The 23712-nt window shown below is 46.0% G+C and overlaps 1 protein-coding gene across 1 annotated transcript in view; it reads right to left on the bottom strand.

Moving 5' to 3' along the window:
* The window catches only part of LOC309333177 (inositol polyphosphate 5-phosphatase OCRL-like), a gene marked incomplete at both ends in the record, with an annotated part of 54918 nt that overhangs the window by 29605 nt on the left and 1601 nt on the right, over nucleotides 1-23712 (bottom strand). The window contains 9 exon segments of the mRNA XM_081846577.1: nucleotides 7166-7275; nucleotides 9116-9144; nucleotides 9147-9226; nucleotides 15591-15833; nucleotides 18314-18415; nucleotides 19677-19803; nucleotides 19806-19843; nucleotides 19926-20053; nucleotides 21263-21455. Coding sequence (XP_081702703.1) covers nucleotides 7166-7275; nucleotides 9116-9144; nucleotides 9147-9226; nucleotides 15591-15833; nucleotides 18314-18415; nucleotides 19677-19803; nucleotides 19806-19843; nucleotides 19926-20053; nucleotides 21263-21455 — 1050 coding nt within the window.

The raw sequence follows: 23712 nt of genomic DNA, 5'->3' as shown, positions 1-23712 counted from the left end.
ATAAGATTTCTCTCTTCAGGGATATTCCAATCTCCGCTTGCAATTGGATCATTCCTCAGCGTAACTAGATGGACACTTGGGATCGCAGGTGGAACAGGGGGTAGCCGGCTAGGTGTTTTTTCATTTATAATAGGGACAGAAGGAGGTAACGAGCATTCATTGCCGGTTAAGATGTTGGCAAAAAGAGGTTTGACACTCGTGTCCTTAAAGACTCTTGTTGTTACAATCTCCCAGGCTGCCAGCCGGTCTTTTTGTCTTGCAAGAAGATGTGGGATCCTTGCAGACTGGAAGGAGAGCATAAATTTCCTTGGCCAGGGCGTGGCATTTAGGGGTACTACAGATATAAGATCTATCTGGAAAAAAGGGATATTTAGCAAATCACGTAGGTACCCTTTAGCCATCCTCAGGTTATTCCACCTAAGTCTGGGGGCGTCACGGGAAAAAATGGATAGACATATTTTATTAGGTTGAAAAATCAAGGATTGCTTGTTCCTTTGGGGCAGTGGCAGCCTGCTTCTAGAACCCTTAAGGTGAGATTTCTGGTCATGTTGTCTCTTTAAGGCACTTACAAGCTGCACAGGAGATTGATGCAAATTAGATAGCTCAGTTGAGGAAGATGGATGAGTCAGAAGGGCTTGTGAAAGTTTATTCAAAGATAAAGAAATCCCTTCCAATTCCTTGAAAATGAAGCTTAAAGTCCTGATTACTAGTTGTATTTGATCAGGTACTGATTCATGGGCAGTTTGCCCTGATGCGTCCTGTTTTAGTGACGGCGAAGGTGTAATTAAGGTGTCAGGGAGGGGAGGGCTTCCCTATGGCTTCCATCCCCCCCTGGATCAACTGGCTTTTCCAGCTCCCCTTGATCATACAGAGGCCAAAAGCGGTTGTATGTTTCGACCGCAGAAACAATTACTTGCTCTGTTTGGCTGTTATTGTTAGTACGTGGTGAGGGAGATTCAAGCTTTGACTGCTTTACTCTTGAAGGTGAACAACCTTTCTCAGCAGATCTTGGTCGCTTGCCGTGACCCATTTGTCACTGTCTCACTGACTACGGAGGTTAAAAGTAGAGATAAACGGAGATAAAAAGAGAACTTATCTTTTGTGGACACAACTCCTCTGCTACTCCTCCTCCACTGCTCAACATAACCCAGTCTTCAAGGCGGCGTTTCTAATCAGCAGCAGGCTTTCTCAGCAGAAGGTTTGAGTATCCTTGTTAATACGTATATTGGCCACGACTGGCCAACAGTAGAGATAAAACGGTTAAAACTTCTGACAGAGGTAAAATAATTAAAAGTCTAATAAAAACAGCTATAAAAACGGCTATAAAAGGCTGTAAAAGGCTATAAAAGGTTTGCAATCCAGGAGGGTTCACGGAGGAGAAGTTGTTACAGCCGCCATCTTGGAAAGGCTTCCATCTCGTTCTCATGTTTAAAATATATTTTTTACTGGACTTCCGGAGGCGGCGCGAACGGTAATGGCTGCCCTCTTCTAACCGGGAGAGGGAAGCTCCGCTGAGAACGGGTCGTCCGCTACGGCGAAGCGGAGACCCACATTGGAAAACCGCAGGCGGCAGAAGCCTGCGGTTTTGGGACCCGGCGGGCGCCAGGAGCTGCCCCCAAAACGTTGAAGGAACCCCGTAAGGGGCTCCGGATCGCGGAGGGGGTAGCGGCGCTGAGGGTCGTTCCGCAATCAACGGAGCGAAGCCGCGTAGCTGTTGCCGGTGAGCGCTGACCTTTCTTCCTGAAATTTTTGTTTCGGAAAGCAACAACCCGTGAGTAATAAGGACTTTTAAAAAATCTAAAGACTTAAAAGTTACTGAATTTGGCTGAAAGCGGAGTGACGAAAAAAAAGGAAGTCCGTCTTCCGCTGCTACTGAACTTCAAAGCAAAGAGCAGGAGGAGTGGAGGCAGAGAGTGAACTTTTAATCTAATGGATCTGAGCACCCATTGAACTTCTTTTGAAGTAGAATAAGGACTGTAAGCATTGTGCCTATTTTGCTTTCTGAGGAAGAAGCTGTCTCTCTGCCACGGGCAGGGAAAGGAGAAACTGAGGAATTACAATTGGAAGATATGGCCTCAGGAACAACTGCCTCTATTTTAGAGAAAATCTATGAAAAACTGGAATCTTTGGACAAAAGAGTGGAATCTTTGGATAAAAAAGCCGATGAGCAAACATTTAAAATCGACCAAAACACAGAATGTTTAAATAGACTAACTGGACAAGTGGCACAGAATGCACAAGCAATTGGAGAATTGAAGGAGGCTGCAGGTGAAAATCGGAAACTGGCTGAAGATACCAGCCAAAGACTCGGAAAGTTAGAGAAAGAGGTAAGACCACTCAGTAAACAAGTAGGTGAACACCAGACCTACCTTTCTATGATTGAACTGCGGAACAGGGAGACCAACTTAAGGATAAGGTTGGTACCAGAAGTGGAAGAAGACAACTTAGCTGAGTTTCTGACCAAAATATTTTCCAAGTCCTGGAACCTAGAGGAAAAAGACTTTAAAATCGTATCAGCTTTCAGGCTTGGAAGACTTATAAAGAAAGACAAACCCAGAGACTGTTTGATAACATTGAGATCAAAGGAGGAAAGGGACAAGATCTTGGGCCTGCACTATGGAAAGTCACTGGACATCTTGGACAAAAGAATTGAAATTTACAAGGACATTCCTAAACAACTTTTGGATCTTAGATCTGAGTATTTGGAACTAGCAAGATTGTTGAGGAGCAACTCAATCATCTTCAGGTGGGATTTTCCCCAAGGATTATCTTTCACTTTTAGAGGGAAGAAGATTAAAATTAGAACACCGGAAGACAAAGATAAGTTTCTGACTGCATACGGAGAGGACCTTCACAAAGGACTTGAATTACCCTCGGGGCCTGAACCACCAGGGGTACCTGCACCCTCGGACCCTGAAGACCCGGAGAATAAAGTACCACCCCCAGAAAAATAACCAGATTTATTCAGGATGTCTCTGCAACTTTTGAGCTGGAATATAAATGGCTGTAACATTCCGGAAAAAAGGAGGAAAATTTTTCATATATTAAAAAAGGAACAATTGGACATTATTTGTTTACAAGAAACACATGTGACTAGGCTCCATAGAAAAGTGTTAATAAACAAAAGACTTGGTCAGGAATTTATATCTTCAGACACAGTAAAGAAGAGAGGCGTGGTGATATATGCAAAAGAGAGCCTGTCACCTAAATTTTTATTCAAAGATGAACATGGAAGAACTTTGGCAATCGAAATACAACACCAAGGAGAGAAGATTTTGTTATTAGGAATTTATGCACCAAATGAAGGGAAATCGGAATTTTATAAGAAGTTGCATGAGACTATGCTGGAGTATCTGGACTATGACAACATCATTATGATGGGAGATATGAATGGGGTCGTATCAACTAACATGGATAAGTCACAAAGTCAAAATGTCACGAAAGATGGCAGACTACCAAAGACCTTTTTTGAAATGACAGACAATATGGACTGGATTGACATTTGGAGAATGAAGAATCCCTTGGGAAAAGAAGGTACATTTTTCTCTGAAGCCCAGCTGACTTGGACAAGAATCGACCAAATATGGATAACTAGAGGTCTGGCACCCAAGGTCAGGAAAGTGGAAATCTGCCCAAAGACCTGCTCCGACCATAATGCACTGAAAATGGACATGACATTATTACCAACCGGTTCCTTTAGATGGAAGATGAATGACAATTTGTTTAGAGATCAGGAGATTATTAAGAAGGCCCAAAAAGCTTTGAAGGACTACTTTGAGATAAACATGAACACCATGGTGGAAAAAAGAATTATTTGGGACGCAAGCAAAGCCGTGATGAGGGGGTTCTTGATACAACAGAATGCTGTAAAGAAAAGAACACAAAATGAGAGGAAAGATAAGATCTTGGAGAAAATTAAAGAGTTAGAGAAGAAGTTCAGATCAAATCCGAAGTCACAGCCGATTCTGAGAGAAATTAAACTCCATCAGGCACAATATTCTAAACTGATAAACCAGGAAATAGAGTGGAAGATTAAACTAATGAAACAAAAAACTTTTGAATCGGCAAACAAATGTGGGAAACTGCTGGCTTGGCAGTTGAAGAAGAGACAAAAGTTAAATATAGTCACAAACCTGGAAGTTGAAGGAAGAAACATCCAGAACCCCGTGGAGATTAGAAAGTGTTTTCAGAAATATTTCAAAAAATTATACACCCAAGGGCCGCAGGATGAGGTTGAGATTAAACAATTTTTGGAAAAAAATGGACTTAAAAAATTGTCACAAGAAAATAGATCACTCCTGAACAGTAAAATAACACGACAAGAGATCGAACAAGCCATTCAGAACATGAAATTGGGCAAATCTCCAGGGCCAGATGGCCTGCCCTCCAAGTATTATAAGACACTAAGAGACTATTTGATACAACCATTGATGGAGGTCAGTAATGAAATTATGGAGGGAAAGAAGGTGCCGGAATCGTGGAAGGAAGCTTTTATCACATTGATACCAAAATCAGAAACTGAAAAGACACAACTCAAGAACTATCGTCACATCTCCCTTTTAAATGTGGATTATAAAATATTTGCTGATGTTTTGGCAAGCAGACTTAAAAGAGTTTTAAATGAAGTAATTCATAAAGATCAGGCAGGCTTTCTCCCAGGTAGACACATGTTTGCTAACACAAGGAACATTATTGACATTTTAGAACTTTTGCAAACAGACATAAATACAAAAGCAGTGTTAATTTTTATAGACGCGGAGAAGGCCTTTGATAATATCTCGTGGAAATTCATGAAGGGAAATTTAAAAGAAATGGGAGTGGGACGGGGTTTTGAGAATGGAATTGATGCAATATATTCAGAACAAAAGGCAAAACTGATAGTTAACAATGTGGTCACAGAAGAGTTTAAAATTGAAAAAGGAACACGACAAGGCTGCCCGATTTCCCCTCTGTTATTTATTTCGGTTCTGGAGGTGCTCTTGAATCTGATTAGAGGGGACCGGTTGGTGCAAGGGATTCAGGTTGGAGCGAAACAATATAAACTTAAAGCTTTTGCAGATGACCTAGTTTTCACTCTGCAGGAGCCAGAACCTAGTACGAAAAGAGTATTGCAATTGATTCAAGACTTTGGTCGGGTGGCGGGATTTAAATTAAATAAACAGAAAACTAAGGTGCTGGGGAAAAAATCTGACAGACACAGAGTCAGAATGGTTTCAGAGAGAAACAGAATTAACTATGGTAAAAAAAGTAAAGTACCTAGGGCTAAACATAACAGCAAAAAATCTGAGTCTATTTAAGGATAATTATGAAAAATGTTGGTCTGAAATTAAGAGAGACTTGGACAGTTGGACAAAATTGAAGCTTTCTTTGTTAGGCCGAATTGCTGCTATTAAGATGAATGTATTGCCAAAGATGTTGTTTTTGTTTCAAACATTGCAAATTGTGGACAAGACGGAGTGCTTCCGGAAGTGGCAGAGAGATATTTCTAAATTTGTCTGGCAGGGCAAAAAGCCCAGAATTAAGTTTAAGATATTAACTGATGCAAAAGAAAGAGGGGGCTTTGCCCTGCCAGACTTAAAGTTGTACTACGAGGCCGCAGCTTTCTGCTGGCTAAAAGATTGGCTACTTCTTGAAGACACTGATGTACTAGATTTGGAAGGTTTTAACAATGCTTTTGGTTGGCATGCATACTTATGGTACGACAAAGTTAAGATCAATAAGGCCTTTAAGAACCATATTGTCAGAAAAGCAGTGTTCAATGTCTGGACAAAATATAAAGACTTATTGGAAAACAAAACTCCAAGGTGGCTATCACCTCTGGAAGCTAAGGCCCGAAAAAGACCCAATATGGAGGCCAAATGGCCAAAATATTGGGAAATATTAGAAAAAGATGGAGACAATTGGAAATTGCAGAGTTTGGAGAAAATGAAGGATAAAGTGCGAGACTGGTTACATTACGCTCAGATTAAAGAAGTCTTTAAAAATGATAAAAAGTTAGGGTTCCAGGTGGAGAAATCGAAGCTGGAAACAGAATTGTTAGAACCAAAGACTAAGGTATTATCAAGAATGTATAACTTGCTGTTAAAATGGAACACACAAGACGAAATGGTTAAATCGGCTATGATAAAGTGGGCACAGGACATTGGGCATAACATTATGTTTGAGGACTGGGAAAGGTTGTGGACCAATGGGCTGAACTTCACTGCATGTAATGCTTTGAAGGAAAATGTAATGAAAATGATATATAGATGGTACATGACCCCAGTTAAACTTGCCAAAATATACCATTTGTCTGATAATAAATGTTGGAAATGTAAAGAAAAAGAAGGAACATTCTTTCACCTCTGGTGGACCTGCCCTAAAGTGAAGGCCTTCTGGGAAATGATATATAATGAGTTGAAAAAGGTATTTAAGTATACCTTCACTAAGAAACCAGAGGCCTTCCTCCTGGGTATTGTCGGCCAGAAGGTGTTAAAGAAGGACCGAACATTTTTTATGTATGCAACAACAGCAGCAAGGATACTCATCGCTAAGAACTGGAAAACTCAAGATCTACCCACACTGGAAGAGTGGCAGATGCAGCTGATGGACTATATGCAATTGGCGGAGATGACTGGCAGAATCTGAGACCTGGGAGAAGAAAGGATTGAAGAAGATTGGAAGAAATTTAAGATTTATCTACAAAAATATTGTAATTTGGTTGAATGTTAAGAAGGATGCTTGATCATAAAATAATTGGCCACCACTAAATTAGATTGGAATCTGATGATAAGTGAGATTAAGTAAAACATAAACCTTTTGGAGAATTGTTAGACTATATTTAAATGAGCGGAAATAAGATTGTAAACAAGATGATAAATTGCTTGAAAAATTTTTTAACGATGTAAGTGGGAGCAGGAGACGTGAGGAAGTCCAAAGAAGTTATGAGATTTTGTTATGATATAACTAATGTTGTTTATTATTTGTGCATTTCTTTTATAAAAAAAACCTTAATAAATATCTATAAAAAAATAAAATAAAATATATTTTTTACTAGCCTGCTCAGGAGGATGGAAAGGCAGGACACTAGTAGCATCTCAGCAGACTAGGAAAAACAAACAAGCCTTGCAGAAGAATGATTGAGAGGACTTACTTACAAAGGCTCAACTATCAAGCAGGCGCTTACTTGGAGTTCCAGCGATCTGTTTTAGAGTCGAATTTGTACGTTGGGATGAACTTGATCTCTTCCTCTGTGAAATCAGCAAAAGCTGTCTTTTGGGTACGCTGAATGTTTAGCTAAAGCCAAAAAGAAATCGCTTATCAGCAGAGAAGCAAAAGACCCCCTGTTGCTTGACAATGGAGTCTATTAACAGCCACTGTTGTGCTGGAAGACCAAGGTGAAGTACTAGTAGGGTAAAGGTAAAGGGACCCCTGACCATTAGGTCCAGTCGTGGCCGATTCTGGGGTTGCGGCGCTCATCTCGCTTTATTGGCCGAGGGAGCCGGCGTACAGCTTCCGGGTCATGTGGCCAGCATGACTAAGCCGCTTCTGGCGAACCAGAGCAGCGCACAGAAACACCATTTACCTTCCTGCCGGAGGCGTACCTATTTATCTACTTGCACTTTGATGTGCTTTTGAACTGCTAGGTTGGCAGGAGCAGGGACAGAGCAAGGGGAGCTCACCCCGTCGCAGGAATTCGAACCGCCAACCTTCTGATTGTCAAGCCCTAGGCTCTGTAGTTTAACCCACAGCGCCACCCGCGTCCCTACTAGTAGGTTAGCCAGGTGCAAAAAAAGGGGTATACCTGCTGAAATCCTATCTTATACACAATTATTAAAGGTACAGGATGCTTGTGCATTTTTGCCCCATGTCATCTTAAATTACTTTGCTGCATCACATGACAGGAAAATCCTCTAACTCAGGAGCAGCAGACACGTGGCCCTCACAATGCTGCAGAACTACAATTCCCATCATCCCTGATTACTGGCCATGATGGCTGGAGCCAACAGGAACTGCAGCTCAGTAACATCTGGCAGACCACAGGTTAGCCATACCTACAATATGCAATGTTATAGGTACCAATAATCCATACAAACTGTTAAAAACCACCAGAATACACCCCGACACTATGAACAACTGCAAAACCATCCTTTTGCATCCTGCGTTGGCTCCCAGTACATTTCTGAGCACAATTCAAAGTGTTGGTGCCAACGTTTAAAGCCCTAAATGGCCTCAGCCCTGAAAGAGTGTCTCCATCCCCATTGTTCAGCCCAGGCATCAGGGTCCAGCACCGAGGGCCTTCTGACGGTTTCCTCACTGTGAGAAGCGAAGTTACAGGGAACCAGGCTGAGGGCCTTCTGAGTAGTGGCACCTGCCCTGTGGGACACCCTCCCGTCAGATGTCAAGGAGATAAGTAACTATACAACCTTTAGGGAAGTTTTTAATGTTTTATGATGGTTTTGCATATGTTGGAAGTCTGAGGCTGCCCCCCCTTGCCTTCCTTGCAGCATCCTTCTAAAAGGGCTAAGGCATGACTACTCTCACAAAGTTTAAATTAACCATAAGGTGCAGCAATCAGGCCTCTGTTTCAACACAAAATACCAATGATCCTTATGCCAAGTGGGAGAAAGGTAGTAAACATTATGAACACACAAACCTTGGAGAGAAAAATTAAAAACAAAAAGCATCAGCAATTTAATTTGATTTAATGGAAGTATCTGCTGATAAGAACATGTGAGCAATGCACATTTTCCAGATAGATGCAAAACCTAGAGCAGGAAACCTTAGACCTTTAGATATTGCTGGACAGCAGCTATGCTGGGGCTGATGGGAGTCCAACAAACATCTGGAGTGTGTGCTGAGCTAGGAAAGCCCTCTAACTGGGAAATTGCAGAGCAGTTCTATTTATTCCAAGGCAACCCTCCAACTTAATTGGGACTTGTTTCTAATTAAGGTTGCACAAAACTACAACCTTAAAAAGCATTTGTAGAAGTCACAGTCATTCTATGTTATAGCTACACTTTGCTCCTAACTGTCTGAAAGTGGTTTCTCTAGCCTAGGCTGGGGTATCCCAGACAGAGGAAATAAACAGGGCAATATCTTAAACCACCACATATAACACAAATATCTCTCTCACCTGGTCGTAGGTCAGAAGTCTCTGAAGTCATTTTTAGTGATCAGAGTTTTCACATCGTTGGCATCAGGAAGGCAAAGCCTGTAGCTCAGATCACCCAACCAGATGACAATGCTGGAAAAAAGCAATGAAACCACAGCTACAGGCTAGCTCACAGGGTCAGGGGGCGGGGGGCAGCCTGCTGCCACTTCCTGCAATATGCAGTAAGACTGATAACTAGGATTGGGCAGTATGTGTGAGGAGAACCTGAGCTTACAGGGTTAAACAGCTCAGAATGTGCGTCCTGCCTACTGTGGGGTGGAGAGACTCTGCGTCACATCAGAGAGTCTCAGTCCTTTGTTCTATTCTGCTTTTGTTTTTGTCTGGGACAGACACATTTGTACGATGTTCCATACTCTACTAGATAATGGATAGTTTCTGCTATAAATAAAGTGCTTTTAGTTTTAGTAACTCTGCATGAGAGCCTGATTTATGCATATCGACGCACAGAAGACAGAGGCTTATTTTCTGCCCACTGCTAGATTCTGCTTTTGCTCAGAGCTTTGGAATGCCTTTGAAGGCCTGGCGCAGCAAGGAAAGCCCGCCGGACTGTTATCTCTCTGAGCAATAAATTACTTTCAGAGGCTATGGAGCCAAAGTTTTTACGCTGTCAGAGAAAGCCTGCTTTTATGTGCTGTGTGCTGAAAAGCTTTTGGCTGCTGAAGAAGGAAGCCCAGCTCTGAGACCCTGCCTGGAGTAAAGCAGGGGGTCTCACTGGCTGCAAGCTGTGTGCTGCAAGGTGTCGCTGGAGGCCTCTCCTCGGAAGCTGGCTGGTACGCGTGAGTACTTCTGAGCCCCAAGGGAGGACTGGGGGAGGAGATGGCTGCTCTCCAGGAATCTTATGATGTCCCGTTTGAGAAGCTCAACAGCCAGAACTGGGAAATCTGGGCCAGAAGAGCACGGGGGTTGTTTTTGGCCACAGGGCTCTGGAGTCCATTCCAGAAGGAGCCGGTCCCACCCATGAAAGCTGCTGCTGGAGCTGGTGCAGCAGACGTGGAGGCTGCTCTGCTGAGAGAGAGAGAGAGAGAGAGAGAGAGAGAGAGAGAGAGAGAGAGCAGTGAGAGCTCTGTATGCTGAGAGCAAGTGTGGATGCTTTGCTGTTGCCCCACCTGGAGGGTCTCAAGACTGCTCAGGCCACCTGGCAGGTGCTGAAGAGTCTGTGTGAAAGCTCAGCAGGAGCCAAGGGCCGAGGGGAAGCCAAGGACCCGGTGGGGGCTGAAGGCCACATTCCTGAAGATACAGCTGGGAGTTACTGCTTTGTCTCCGAGAGGCCACGTCATGTAGAGGCCCAAAACCAGAGTGATGGGGAGCATGCAGGCCCAGACTGTGCACCCAAAGGTGGGGGTGCAGTGAGTGCAGGAATGGCTGGAGGGGAAGCTGCGAGAGCTTTTGCTACATGCTGCTGTTATTGGTATGGCTCTCCCTCCCACCTCGTGAGAGACTGCCCAGTGGAGGTGCAGGAAGGGCCCAAGGTTGTCTCCCGGAGCAACCAGATTAAGAGCTCTTTGAAACGTGGGAAGCAAAAGCCAAAGACAGCTGGCAGAGACGGCCCTGAACATAAACATTTAGGAGCTTCTATGGCAAGAATCAGGAGCTGTGAACAGGACGCTGTGCTGTTTTTTGTGATTGACTCAGGAACTTTGCATCATCTCGTGCCCTCTGGTGGTTTTCTGAGGAACTGCACCTCTGTAGTCTCTGGAAACTCTGTCTGTTTGACAGATGGGACTAAGCGTGCTCTGACGCAGACTGGTCACTGTTTTGTTCTTTCTTACAGAATTTGATACAGGCGTTTGTCGTTCCTGGACTGTCCTGTGCGTTGCTATCCATCGCCGCTCTTGTTGCTGACAATTATAGAGTCTGTTTTGAGAATAACATGTGTTTTATTTCCAGGGATAGGCAACAACTAGTCAGTGTGGAATGTAAAGATAGGCTGTTTGTGCTAGAAGCTTCTCTTGCAGGTCCAGATGCCACGGAGGCAGCTCAAGCGTAATGTGCCAATGTTCCAGTCCATGATGCGTGTGCTCATCTCTGGCATAGATATATGGCTCACGTGTCATGGGGTTACGTGAAGAAGATCCCAGAATGCACTGAGGGGTGCAAAATGAAATCCTGTGCTAAGTTTCTTGAGTGCAGAGCGGGTAAGCACGCAAAGGTGAAAACGTGCCCATACCCAAGGTCTGAAAGGATGACCACTAGGCCTTTTCAGTTAATACATGCAGATCTGTGTGGCCCGGTGTCAGTAACCAGTCTGGGCGGGGCCAAATTTGCATTGGTGCTGATAGATGATTTTTCGAGGAATGGCTGACTGTTCACTCTTAAACACAAGAGTGAGGCTGCACCGCTAATCAAAAATTGGATTGCGGCAGTGGAACTGCAGTTTTCCACACGCATGCAAAACTTTCAGAGTGACCGTGGCGGAGAGTTCACCAGGTCTGCGCTGCAAAGTTTCTTCCGCCAGAAGGAAATTCAACACAGGTTGACAGCTCCACACAGTCCCCAGCAGAATGGCGTTGCAGAATGCTGGAACAGAATGCTGCAGGAGATGTCCGCAGCATTGCTTTTTGATGCTGGGCTCCCACAGCGCTTTTGGGGGGAGTCTTGGTGGACAGCCAATTTTACCTTGAACAGGTCGTTTAATTCAGTGGTAGGGGACACACCCTATTTTCTGCTGCATGGCAAGAAGCCCAAGGTGCATTTCTTCTGTGTTTTTGGCTGTGAGGCTTGGGTCCTCATACCAAAGGCCAAACACAGAAAGGGTGGCCCTAGGTCCCAAAAGATGATTTTCTGTGGGTATGAGCCAGGGACCAAGGGGTGGAGATTTGCTTATCCATCAGGGAATCAGTCCAGAATTCTGCTCAGCAACAGTGCTGAATTCTGTGAGCAGAGTGGGTGGACACACATGCATGGGAACCCTGATATTCTTTCAGAGAGTCTGCTTGACTCTGCTGATGAAGAAGAGGAAGAGGTTGAACCTTCTGTTGAGGCACAGAGTCCAGACCCAGATCATGTAGAGGGGAGAACTTCTCCTAAGGCTGTGAAGCTTGAACACAGCAGTGCTCCTTCTTCTCCCATAAGGTCAGCTGAGAAGTCCAGACGGTGCAGCAAGTCAGAGGGGGAGCTCTCTGATGCCAAGGACATTCTGGCTGGCCCTAGTGGGTCAGAGGGGGTATCTGAAGTTGGGTTGCACCGTTCAACTCGGGCAATGAAAGGGAAACCTCCTGACAGGTTTGCAGTCACTAGTGTGTGGGTTGGTATGGCACAGTGTGAACCTGAGAGTTTCAAGGATGTTCAGAAACTGCCTCAGGAAGAAGCCAGGAAATGGCATGAGGTGATGCAAAAGAAGATGAGCTCAATGGAGTCTCTAGGTGTGTTCTCCCTCACGAAGTTGCCAGCGGGCAAACAGGCCGTGAGTAGCCGCTGGGTTTACCGTCTTAAACCCACAGCAACTGGAGAACCACAGTACAAGGCTAGGCTAGTAGCCAGAGAGTTCACGCAGCGGAAGGGGCTGTATTATACTGAGGTATATGCTCCTACTTCCAGAAGTGAAACTCTGCGCATGCTCTTAGCCATTGCTGCACAAAGAGGTTTGCTGGTGCATCACTTTGATGTGGATGTAGCCTACTTGAACTCACACCTCCAGGAGGATCTGTACATGCTTCCTCCTCCAGGGTTTGAGGGCAATGAGCAAGGTACTGTATGGAGACTTCACAAGTCAATTTACGGTTTGAAACAATCAGCCAGGAATTGGAACTTGTGCCTGAATGAAGCTTTAGAGAAGCTAGGTTTCAGGAAGATTCTTGCTGACAGCTGCCTGTAACTTAAAGGGTCAAGAGAGTCACAGGAAATGGTGTTAATCTTTGTTGATGACATCATTTACACCGCAAGGGCAGACAAACAGGTACAGAAGTTTGCCAAAGAGCTAGGGAAGCGGTTTCAGCTCAAGAACCTGTGTGCAGTAAAGATCTACCTGGGCGTGGAGATAGCTAGAACTGAGGATGGTAGCTTCTTGCTCAGTCAGAAAGGCAAGATAGAGCAGTTGCTTGAGAAGTTCAGAATGTCTGATTGTGCAGGGGTTAGGACACCCATGGAGACAAGCTATGTGATGGACAGTCAGCAAGCAGAACGTGCTGAGTTCGAGAACGCTGTGCTCTGGGTAGTCTGTTGTATCTCTGGGTAGTCTGTTGTCAGCTCTGGGTAGTCTGTTGTATCTGTCCCAATGGAGCAGACCGGACATTGCTTTTGCTACCAATCAGCTCAGTAGGGAAGCTTCAAAGCCCAGTGTAAGTGCCTGACATGGTACCAAGCGTTTACTGTGTTACCTGCAGGATACCAAGACTTCAGTCTCAAACTGTCAGCTGTAGGTGAGACGAAGCTCACATGCTGAGCAGACAGCGACTGGGCAAATCTGGATGACAGGAAGTCCGTATCCGGGGTGGTAATAAAGTTTGGGAAATCTCTTGTTGGGTGGAAGTCCCGGAAGCAAAGTCTTGTTGTGCTGTTCTCTACTGAGGCTGAGTTCAGCACACTGTCAGATTTGTGCCGGGAACTGGAGTTCTATAGATGCTTGGTGCAAGAGATCTGTGGGGATTGTAGCTTGCCCATCACTGTTTGGGAAGACAATCAACCCTGTCTGAAGCTAGCAGAATCTGGGCAGTTTAAGGCCAGAACCAAGCATCTACACATACTTTTCCAGAATGTATGTCAAAGTGTTCAGTCAGGTTTGATACGGCTGAAATATTGTGCCAGTCACGATAACTTGGCTGATGGTTTTACTAAACCATTGAGCTTCCAGCATCATGGGGAGTTCTGTGGTGGTTTGGAGTTGGGGTAAGTGGTGATACTTGCTTGCCCCCAGTAGTGCAGGACGAGAGGGGGTGTGAGGAGAACCTGAGCTTACAGGGTTAAACACCTCAGAGTGTGCGTCCTGCCTACTGTGGGGCGGAGAGACTCTGTGTCACATCCGAGAGTCTCAGTCCTTTGTTCTATTCTGCTTTTGTTTTTGTCTGGGACAGACACGTTTGTACGATGTTCCGTACTCTGCTAGATAATGGATAGTTTCTGCTATAAATAAAGTGCTTTTAGTTTTAGTAACTCTGCGTGAGAGCCTGATTTATGCACATCGACGCACAGAAGACAGAAGGCTTATTTTCTGACCACTGCTAGACTCTGCTTTTGCTCAGAGCTTTGGAATGCCTTTGAAGGCCTGGCGCAGCGAGGAAATCCCGCCGGACTGTTATCTCTCTGAGCAATAAATTACTTTCAGAGTATGATCATATTAGGCTAGTGCTCTGTGAACTACACTGGCTCTTGAACTGGTTCCAGGCCCAATTCAGAGTATTCCATTTGGCCTTTAAAGTGTTTCAAGGTTTGGGAAAAGGGTACCAGAAGAAGGCCCACTTATTTTTGCACTGCCTCTCCACTGACTAGAATCTTTAGCAGGGGCAGCCCCTTCCCAGGGAACACCTGCTCTTTCAAGTATGACAGGGCCTTTTCAGTAATGACACCCTACCTTTTAGAATAATATTCCCAAAGAGGTTCACCTGGCCCCTGCTTTGATGTCCTTTCAGCAAAGACATTTAGAATTTCCCCTGGTTCTTTAATTCATGGGTAGGGTGCTTGTTGCCCTCCAAAAACTGCTGTAGTACACAGGAACGTAGGAAGCTACCTTATATTGAGGCAGACCATTGACCCATCAAGCTCAGGACTGACTACATGGACTGGCAGCAGCTTTCAGGCAGAGATCATTCCCAGCCCGATCTGCACACACTGGTGACTGAGCCTGGAACCTTCTCCATGCAAAATGGCTGCTCTGCTTTTGCATTACTGCCCTTAACAAATTGCAACTCCCACCCCCCTGCCCCACCCCAATCACTGGAGAAGTTGCCCACATTTGCTATAATCTAATCTAATACATCTCTGCCACTAGGTTTATGTTGCTCTCTTTAGATCTGCTGCTATTAAGGTACTGTTTAGATGCTTTAAATTATCTTGAGGTGCATTTCTGATTATTATTTTAAATAAGCCACTTTGGGGACGAAATCCCCACAATTAATGAATTAATGAATGAAGCCCAGCACTCGCTTCCACAGATGTTTAGTATCTGTCTGCCCTGAATGAAGCAGGAGCCTACAATGCTGGGCACTTCTGGCTGCTCTAGTAGAAACCTTAGTGGTGCAGCTGCAGCAGCAGGGATTGCCGATACTGCACCCTCCTGGTGTTGCTGAAGTGGAACTCTCATGAACCCCAGTCAGCAAGGCCAATTCTTAACAATTATGGGAATTTTGGTCTATCAACATTTGGAGAGCACTATGCTGCCTACCCTTGAGCTACACACAGGCAGGAAAGTTACAGAAACGTGACTCAATTTGCTTCTCCAGATAGCGGAGACCAACAAGTTACATCAGCCAAGGCTCTCTCCCTCCAAGCCCTCGAAACGCACTCATGTTTCATGATTGTCAGCTGCGGCAGACCCTGGTCAGGGGGCAGGAAGCTCATCTGGGCACAGATATCCTTGTAATTCTGGTTTCGGTGCTTGAAGTCTTCCACGTGGGCAGCAAGGTGGGAATTGACAATGCAGAAGCTGGTATTGTTGAAGACAAACCTCACAGCCACACACCCCTTATTATCCTGCAGGGGCGGAGCAAAGATGGCTGTTAGCGAGCAAGCAGGAAAGAGGGGGAAACTGGTTGGCAGAGATTATAAAAACAGATAGACAGATAGAAAGATAGACGTAGGGAATTCCACTGTCAGGGTCTACTCCCCATCTTCCCCATGGTGCCTGTGCCCACTGTCTCCCTCATCACTTCCTTGATGCGGCTGAGCTGGTCCTTCTTGACAAAGATAATAATAATAATAATAATAATAATAATAATAATAATAATAATAATAATTTATTATTTGTACCCCGCCCATCTGGCTGGGTTTCCCCAGCCACTCTGGGCGGCTTCCATAAAAACCAGAAATACACTAAAATATCACAGATTAAAAACTTCCCTGAACAGGGCTGCCTTAAGATGTCTTCTGAATGTCAGGTAGTTATTTATCGCTTTGACATCTGATGGGAGGGCGTTCCACAAGGCGGGTGCCACTACCGAGAAGGCCCTCTGCCTGGTTCCCTGTAGCTTTGCTTCTCGTAATGAGGGAACTGCCAGAAGGCCCTCGGCGCTGGACCTCAGCGTCCGGGCAGAACGATGGGGGTGGAGACGCTCCTTCAGGTATACTGGGCCGAGGCCGTTTAGGGCTTTAAAGGTCAACACCAGCACTTTGAATTGTGCTCGGAAACGTACTGGGAGCCAATGTAGGTCTTTCAAGACCGGTGTTATGTGGTCTCGGCGGCTGCCCCCAGTCACCAGTCTAGCTGCCGCATTCTGGATTAGTTGTAGTTTCCGAGTCAACCTTCAAAGGTAGCCCCACGTAGAGCGCATTGCAGTAGTCCAAGCGGGAGATAACTAGAGCATGCACCACTCTGGCGAGACAGTCCGCGGGCAGGTAGGGTCTCAGCCTGCGTACCAGGTGGAGTTGGTAGACAGCTGCCCTGGATACAGAATTGACCTGCGCCTCCATGGACAGCTGTGAGTCCAAAATGACTCCCAGGCTGCGCACCTGGTCCTTCAGGGGCACAGTTACCCCATTCAGGACCAGGGAGTCCTCCACACCAGCCCGCCCCCTGTCCCCCAAAAACAGTACTTCTGTCTTGTCAGGATTCAACCTCAATCCATTAGCCACCATTCATCCTCCAACCGCCTCCAGGCACTCACACAGGACCTTCACCGCCTTCACTGGTTCTGATTTGAAAGAGAGGTAGAGCTGGGTATCATCTGCATATTGATGGACACCCAGTCCAAACTCCCTGATGATCTCTCCCAGCGGCTTCATATAGATGTTAAAAAGCATGGGGGAGAGGACGGAACCCTGAGGCACCCCACAAGTGAGGGCCCAGGGGTCTGAACACTCATCCCCCACCACCACTTTCTGAACACGGCCCAGGAGGAAGGAGCGAAACCACTGTATAACAGTGCCCCCAGCTCCCAGCCCCTCTAGACGGTCCAGAAGGATGTTATGGTCGATTGTATCAAAGGCCGCTGAGAGATCCAGCAGAACTAGGAAACAGCTCTCACCTTTGTCCCTAGCTCGCCGGAGATCATCAACCAGCGCGACCAAGGCAGTTTCAATCCCATGATGAGGCCTGAATCCCGATTGGAAGGGATCCAAATGGTCCGCATCCTCCAGGCGTGCCTGGAGTTGTTCAGCAACCACGCGCTCAATCACCTTGCCCAAGAATGGAAGATTTGAGACTGGGCGATAGTTGGCCATACTGGCCGGGTCTAAAGATGGTTTTTTAAGAAGCGGTTTGATGACCGCCTCTTTCAGCGGATCTGGGAATGCTCCCTCACAGAGGGAAGCATTCACCACCCCGCAGAGCCCATCGCCCAGCCCTTCCCGGCTTGCTTTTATTAGCCAGGATGGGCAAGGATCCAGGAGACAGGTGGTTGGTTTCACGCGTCCAAGCAGCCTGTCCACATCCTCGGGGGTAATGGATTGAAATCGATTCCATGCAACTTGACCAGACAGAGCTCTAGCACTCTCCCGCCCCAGCCCTGCTCCCACGGTGGTGTCTAGCTCCTTCCGAATATGAGTGATTTTATCTGCAAAAAACTTTGCAAAATCGTTGCAGGAGATCTTGGGGTCTTTACAAAGCCCCGGTGGTAAAGGTGGTTCCGTTAAATTACGAACCACCTGAAAAAGTCTCCTGCTACTATTTTCTGCAGATGCAATAGAGGCGGTGAAGAAAGATGAGCAACATCATTCCGACTAGACGCACCAGCTGCACCTAGAAGATGCAAGGTACTGGGATGTCTACCAGCTTTGTTCATTGCTTGCTGTCCTGGGCCGGCTGGATGCAGATAGGAGTGGCAGGTGGCACCAACTGGGGATCCCCCAAGGGAAGAAGGCTCAGAGCCAGGGAACTGGTGGGGGGTCGTCAGAGGGAGAAGAGGGAGCAGACTGTGAGCAAGAGGAGGTGTTGGAAACTGAAGAGGGAAGAGGGCAGGAAGATTCTGTGGCAAACAGCAGTCCAGAATCAGGACCTCAGTTTAGAAAGTAGCTGTGTGGAAACAAAGACTCTGAGAGAGGGCTCTCTGAAAAGCTATTATGTCTGCTCACCCAATGCAGTAGATATCTGGGGGTTCAGGGTCACAGTTCAGCCAAGGTTCCAATCCACTGTCTGGAGACTGCCCATTCACATTCCATGTCCCCACGAAAATCCTGCAAGGAAGAGAAGGATGTGGAACTGCAGGAATAGGACTCCAATCTGAACAGACATGCTGGTTAAATATGCAAAGACAACAGGAGTGTGCAAGGGCAGGCAAGATCAGGACCAAGAACAAACAAGTAATACCAGCCACTTCTTCCTCAGCTTAGCTATTCGGGGCCCCAAAGGAGCTTTGCTAATGAAAGAAAAAAAGCTTTTTCCTTGTATTTTTTAAGATGTGTCAGCCAGCTTGATATCTAAGCACTATCCCAGTAGCCACAGGCAACCAGAAATTCTTTGAAGGCAAGTGAGTTGGTTGATCTCTCCCTTCTTCCTTCACCTGGCAACCTGGTTTCCAGGCTGGCTTTCCGGGAGCAGAAAACCACCTCTCAGATCTGCTGTGCCAAGCTTGTTTGCTAGAAGATTACCCCGTAACACTCTTGTCCTCTTTGCAAACCTCCTAAATGGCTAGCCTTCTGTGTTTCCATGCTGGGCATGAAGGAATGGGCATTCCCCACTCTGAAAACAGCACAGAAATACAGCCTGTCTAGTAAAGGGGTAAAAAGAGCAAGCTAAACAGCCTCTGTAAAACAGTAGCATCTGAAGCTGCTAACCACATACTGATAAACATATCATAAAAGCAGACATGAAAAACAAATGGCCACTGCGTACTACTAACGGTACAAGGAAATAACCAAAGCAAAAACTTTGTCTGCAGTAGTAAGCTTAGCATTATAAGGATGACCCACACCAAGTTTTTTGGGGGGTGGGTCACACCTCCCTGTCCTCCAGCACAGCTTCTAGGAGGAGTTCCAAAGGTTTTGCTTCAGTTTTGGATTAACTGCATCTTGTCACAATGTCTGAAGCTGCACAAACCGCTTCATTTGAACCATGGCTCATTGAAACAAGCCAACTTCCAATCATGGGTTTACAAAGCTGGTAAAATTAACCACCATAGGATCTGGACACACCAAACTGTGGTTAATTTAAAATACAAGTGGAAGCTTCCAAATAGGCTTAGGGTGGGGGAGAGGTGTGCAAACCTGGAGGAGAGGCTGCCGTCCTGCTCATAATATGAAGCCACGGTTCAGTATGTGGCACCAAGGAAAATTGCCCACCACAGCTAATACTTTCCATTACCCACCCATGTGGCCTGAGTGAACAGGACAGACTTTGCCTGGCACCCAACAATAAAGCTGTCATGTAGATGTCGCTTTCTCCAGCCCCAACTCTGATACAGGTTCCACTGGTGTTTGCACTTTTGCATGATCTGACCTGAAATTCTGGGTGTTGACATATTCCTTCTCTCTCTTGGTGAGGACGTGCTTGATGAGTCCCTCTCTCTGTCCGGACTGCGTATGTGTGGAAGGCACAAAGAGCTTGCGCATAGTGTGGGTCATTGGGGTTGCTTCTTGCTCATGCTCTCCTTGTCACGGATACGCCTCAGGGAGATGAGAACAGAACTCAAGTAGTCCTTAAAAGCAAGGAGGCGGGAGGGCACAGTACACCTCTAAGGCAACTTACAGCCTGCTTGGTGGCAGCGGTGGGGGTGGAGGCTCCCGGCGGGCACTCATTTGCTGATTCTGCAGGTTTCTTTCCTTCTCCATGAAGTTATCCTCAAATCCCAGAATTCCGGAGAGAAGAAAAGACTTCTGAGGTTAGAGAGGCTTCAGAACCGTTTGGGGAAGTTTCGGGAAAGGCACTTAGAAAATACTTAACTGCAGGAAAATGTTCCTGCCTCCCCACAGCACCACATTTGTCGGACAATTGCCTCTCAGCTTATGCATGTTTAGGAAGGATTGTGGAGGCAAGAGGTCCTCCCCTCAAGGCCTTTTCCTCTAAAGGAGGTAGACTGGTCTTCTCCAATCCTCTGGCCACTGCTGAGTTTTCCAAACTTGCTGGAATATTGTGTGTAGCACCTTAACAGCATCATCTTTAACAAAATTTAATAGTTCAGCTGGAATATCATCAATTCCACTGGCCTTGTTATTAGCAGTGCTTTCTAAGGCCCATTTGTCTTTGCTCTCCAGGATGTCAGGCTCAAGGTCAGCAACCACACTACCTGGGGTGTACGAGACATCCATATCTTTCTGGTATAATTCCTCTGTGTATTCTTGCCACCTCTTCTTGACGTCTTCTGCTTCTGTTAGGTTCTTTCCACCTTTCTCCTTTATTATGGTAACCTTTAGTTCCTCATTCTTTCAGCTTTAACCCTTTTCCCGCCTCTATTAATAATTCTCTGTACGTCGGCCAATTTCCTCTCTTATTAAGAGGTTTTAATGCTAATTCTTCAACCGGTGAAAGCCACCATGGAGTTTTGGGGTCTAAAAAATCTTTATGTTTATTCCACACTTTTATAAGTGTTTTTCTTCTTATATGATTATGAAAACCTTTGTGTGTTTTTTATCTTTCCCGTACCATAAATATGAATGCCAACCAAATCTATTATCATGTCCTTCAAAATCTATTATTTCATCTCTCTCTAATTTAATCCAGTCCCGAATCCACGTGATGCAAGCTGCTTCATAATGCCATTTTAGGTCTGGAAGGGAGAAGCCTCCTCTATCTTTAGTATCTATAAGTATTTTGTATTTTATTCTAGGCTTTTTCCCATTCCAGGTAAACTTAGAAATATCTTTCTGCCAGTTGCCCTGCCCTCGCATGAAGTCTTGGGTTTGCAATTTTGGGAGAGGGAAGACTGTCTGCGGCGCTAGGGAGTGGGAAGGCTGGCAAGGCCCCCTAGATCTAGAGGCCCTAGGCTTCAGCCTACTTAGCCTATACATAAATCCGGCCCTGCCTATGTCACAGTGATCACAGGCCCATTGATCACGTGCAAGGCATTCTGCATGTTGGGAAGGAGCCTCCTGTTCTGGGCCAGGTGGAAGAGTGACACCAGCAGAAGACTGGGTGGTGGGGTCGAAGCTGATCCCGGGGAGCACGTGAGGAGTCAAGGCTTCCCGCATGAAGGCCTCGCTTCCCCTAGAAGTCCCTGCCTCCTGGTCTGTGTTCGCTTTCTTCTTCAGGTACAGCGCCAGCATGTTCTGGATGGTGCACCTGCTTTAGGGGGAGAGCTTGTAGAACTGGCCCACACTAGAAGACTAGCCATGAGACGGGTGAGACTCCTGCAAGGCGTCCCCAAAGTCAGGGGAACATAAGCGCATTTGAAGAGCTTTGCTGGGTGAGGCCAAGGCCCATTCAGTCCGACATCCTGTTGGCATAGTGGTTCCTTCCAGATGCCCGTTTTTGTCGATTCATGATTGTTTCTATTCATGATAGTAGGAGGGCAGTTATATGCAAGACTGTATTCAGTAATGTTTGTGCCTGCAAAGCTTTTGGGATAGACATACTCCGACACTTCCAACCAGTGCCCCCTAACTTCCAGCTGAAACAAGGTACCTTTTTCATACCACAAATGTTCTTCACTGGTGAACCATGGCGTCTCAAATTCCAGGGGAGCCCTGTACGATGCCAAAATTCAGTGCCCCCACGCCTCTCAACGTCCATTCAACATCATAGTTGTGGTGTCCCCTGTGGGGCCCGCAAGGCTTCACGCCAGTGTGACCAAACCAGTTGCACTCCCCTAAATCCACGTAAATGTTAGGAGGGGGATTTGTCCCACTTAAGTTGCACTTTATAGCTCAAGAGGGCCCCTCTGGCTGATAATAATATAGTAGCACAGGGGACGCATCACAGAACAACTTGCAAAGCAAAATGACATGTAGCTGGTCCACCACAATTGCAATATTATTGCATCAATGACCTGCAAAAAAGTCTGCAACAAGTCACTGACTGAAGTAATAGTGCCGTAGTGGGCTGTAGTCCAGGCACAGGCAAACTTGGCACCCGGCTGTTTTGGGACTACAATTCCCATCATCCTTGACCACTGGTCCTGTTAGCTAGGGATGATGGGAGTTGTAGGCCAAAAACATCTGGAGGGCCGAGTTTGCCTATGCCTGCTGTAGTCTATCATGCTGAAATCCTTCAGGAATTGTGTGTCCAGCTCCATCCAGGCACGCTGTAGAGCTGCATGGATGAGAGATGGGCATATTCGGCCAGTCAGGGGTGAAGAGCTTGCAAGATCCCCTGTACTGAGCAGAAAAGCAAACTCTTTGGCCTCCGAGATCTCTCCCAACTCTCAGCAGCCCTCACTGTGAGCCATACTAGAGGAATTTTGTCCTCCTTTTGCTGAGCTACAACACAGGAGCTCACACCTAGGTGGCCATGATGTGGTAACCCTGGCGAAGCATTGCAGAGCAACTGAGAAAGCAGAATGATGTTTGCGTGGACAGTCCATTAGAAAGCTGCACTATTATTGCATCGATAGCACATTGCAGAATACGGCCCCCCTCCACGCAAAAACATCCCTCTGGAGGGACAGTAGCTTTCATTTCGGAGGTTGTGGTTTTACATCTTCCTATTTATTTATTTATTCAAAATTATTTATTTATTTCATAAAATTTATACACTACCAGATGGTAAGAAACATCAAAGCCGTTTACAGAAAGATAAAACCATAAAATCAGGAAAAACCTACAGTACATTAAACACTGAAGAAGTGAATACCAGAATAAATCAGAACTCACTCCCAAGGTAAGGGGAAGAGACATGGCTAAGATGGCAGGACAGCTTACTCTATGATGTTAACCCCTTCATGCACTAATTAGACTGAAGCATGTTGGTTATATGAGACTGGTTATCCCACACAACATGCTCTCACGCAACCCATGCCCTCCAACTGAAACCCCATTTCCTGGACAATATCAACATTGTGTTTTGTGCCTGTGAACTGCACAGTGAATATTTTTATTAGAAAAGAAAACAGCCCGGTGTTTCAGCTTCTCAAAGTTGTTTTATTCAGTGTGATGCTAACAGCTTGTCACACCCAAATCCTCCAAAGGAATCTGCCAAAGTGCTTTTCCAGGCAAAAGGGAGCAGAGGGAGAGAAAGAAAGAACCTCAAATTCACTAGACCAGGGATGGGGAATTCTGTGGCCCTCTAGATGTTGTTGGATTCCATCACCCCTGACCGTCGGCTATGCTGGCTGAGGCAGAAGGCCATTGGATCTGGCAATATCTGGGAAGCGTGCTTGGAGATCTTCCTTACCAGGTGGCTCTCTGGCAAAAACACAACAGTACTAATGGCCATATGGAACCACACCTCAAAGCTGGATCAGACTTCCCAGATCCTGTAGCCTACATCAGGAGGAAGACTGGGGCAGATGGGCCTAGAGTGGGAGTCAGAGCTGCTCTTAGGGCTGCATGTCTGAAGCATGGGCAGAAATCTTTGGGTGTGAGGTTGCATGGGGCTGTCT

The sequence above is a fragment of the Podarcis erhardii genome (assembly GCF_964252035.2).
Source record: "Podarcis erhardii genome assembly, chromosome: W".
Taxonomy (NCBI): domain Eukaryota; kingdom Metazoa; phylum Chordata; class Lepidosauria; order Squamata; family Lacertidae; genus Podarcis; species Podarcis erhardii.
The sequence above is the reverse complement of the archived record's forward strand: the minus strand, read 5'-3'. Positions and strand labels throughout refer to the sequence as shown.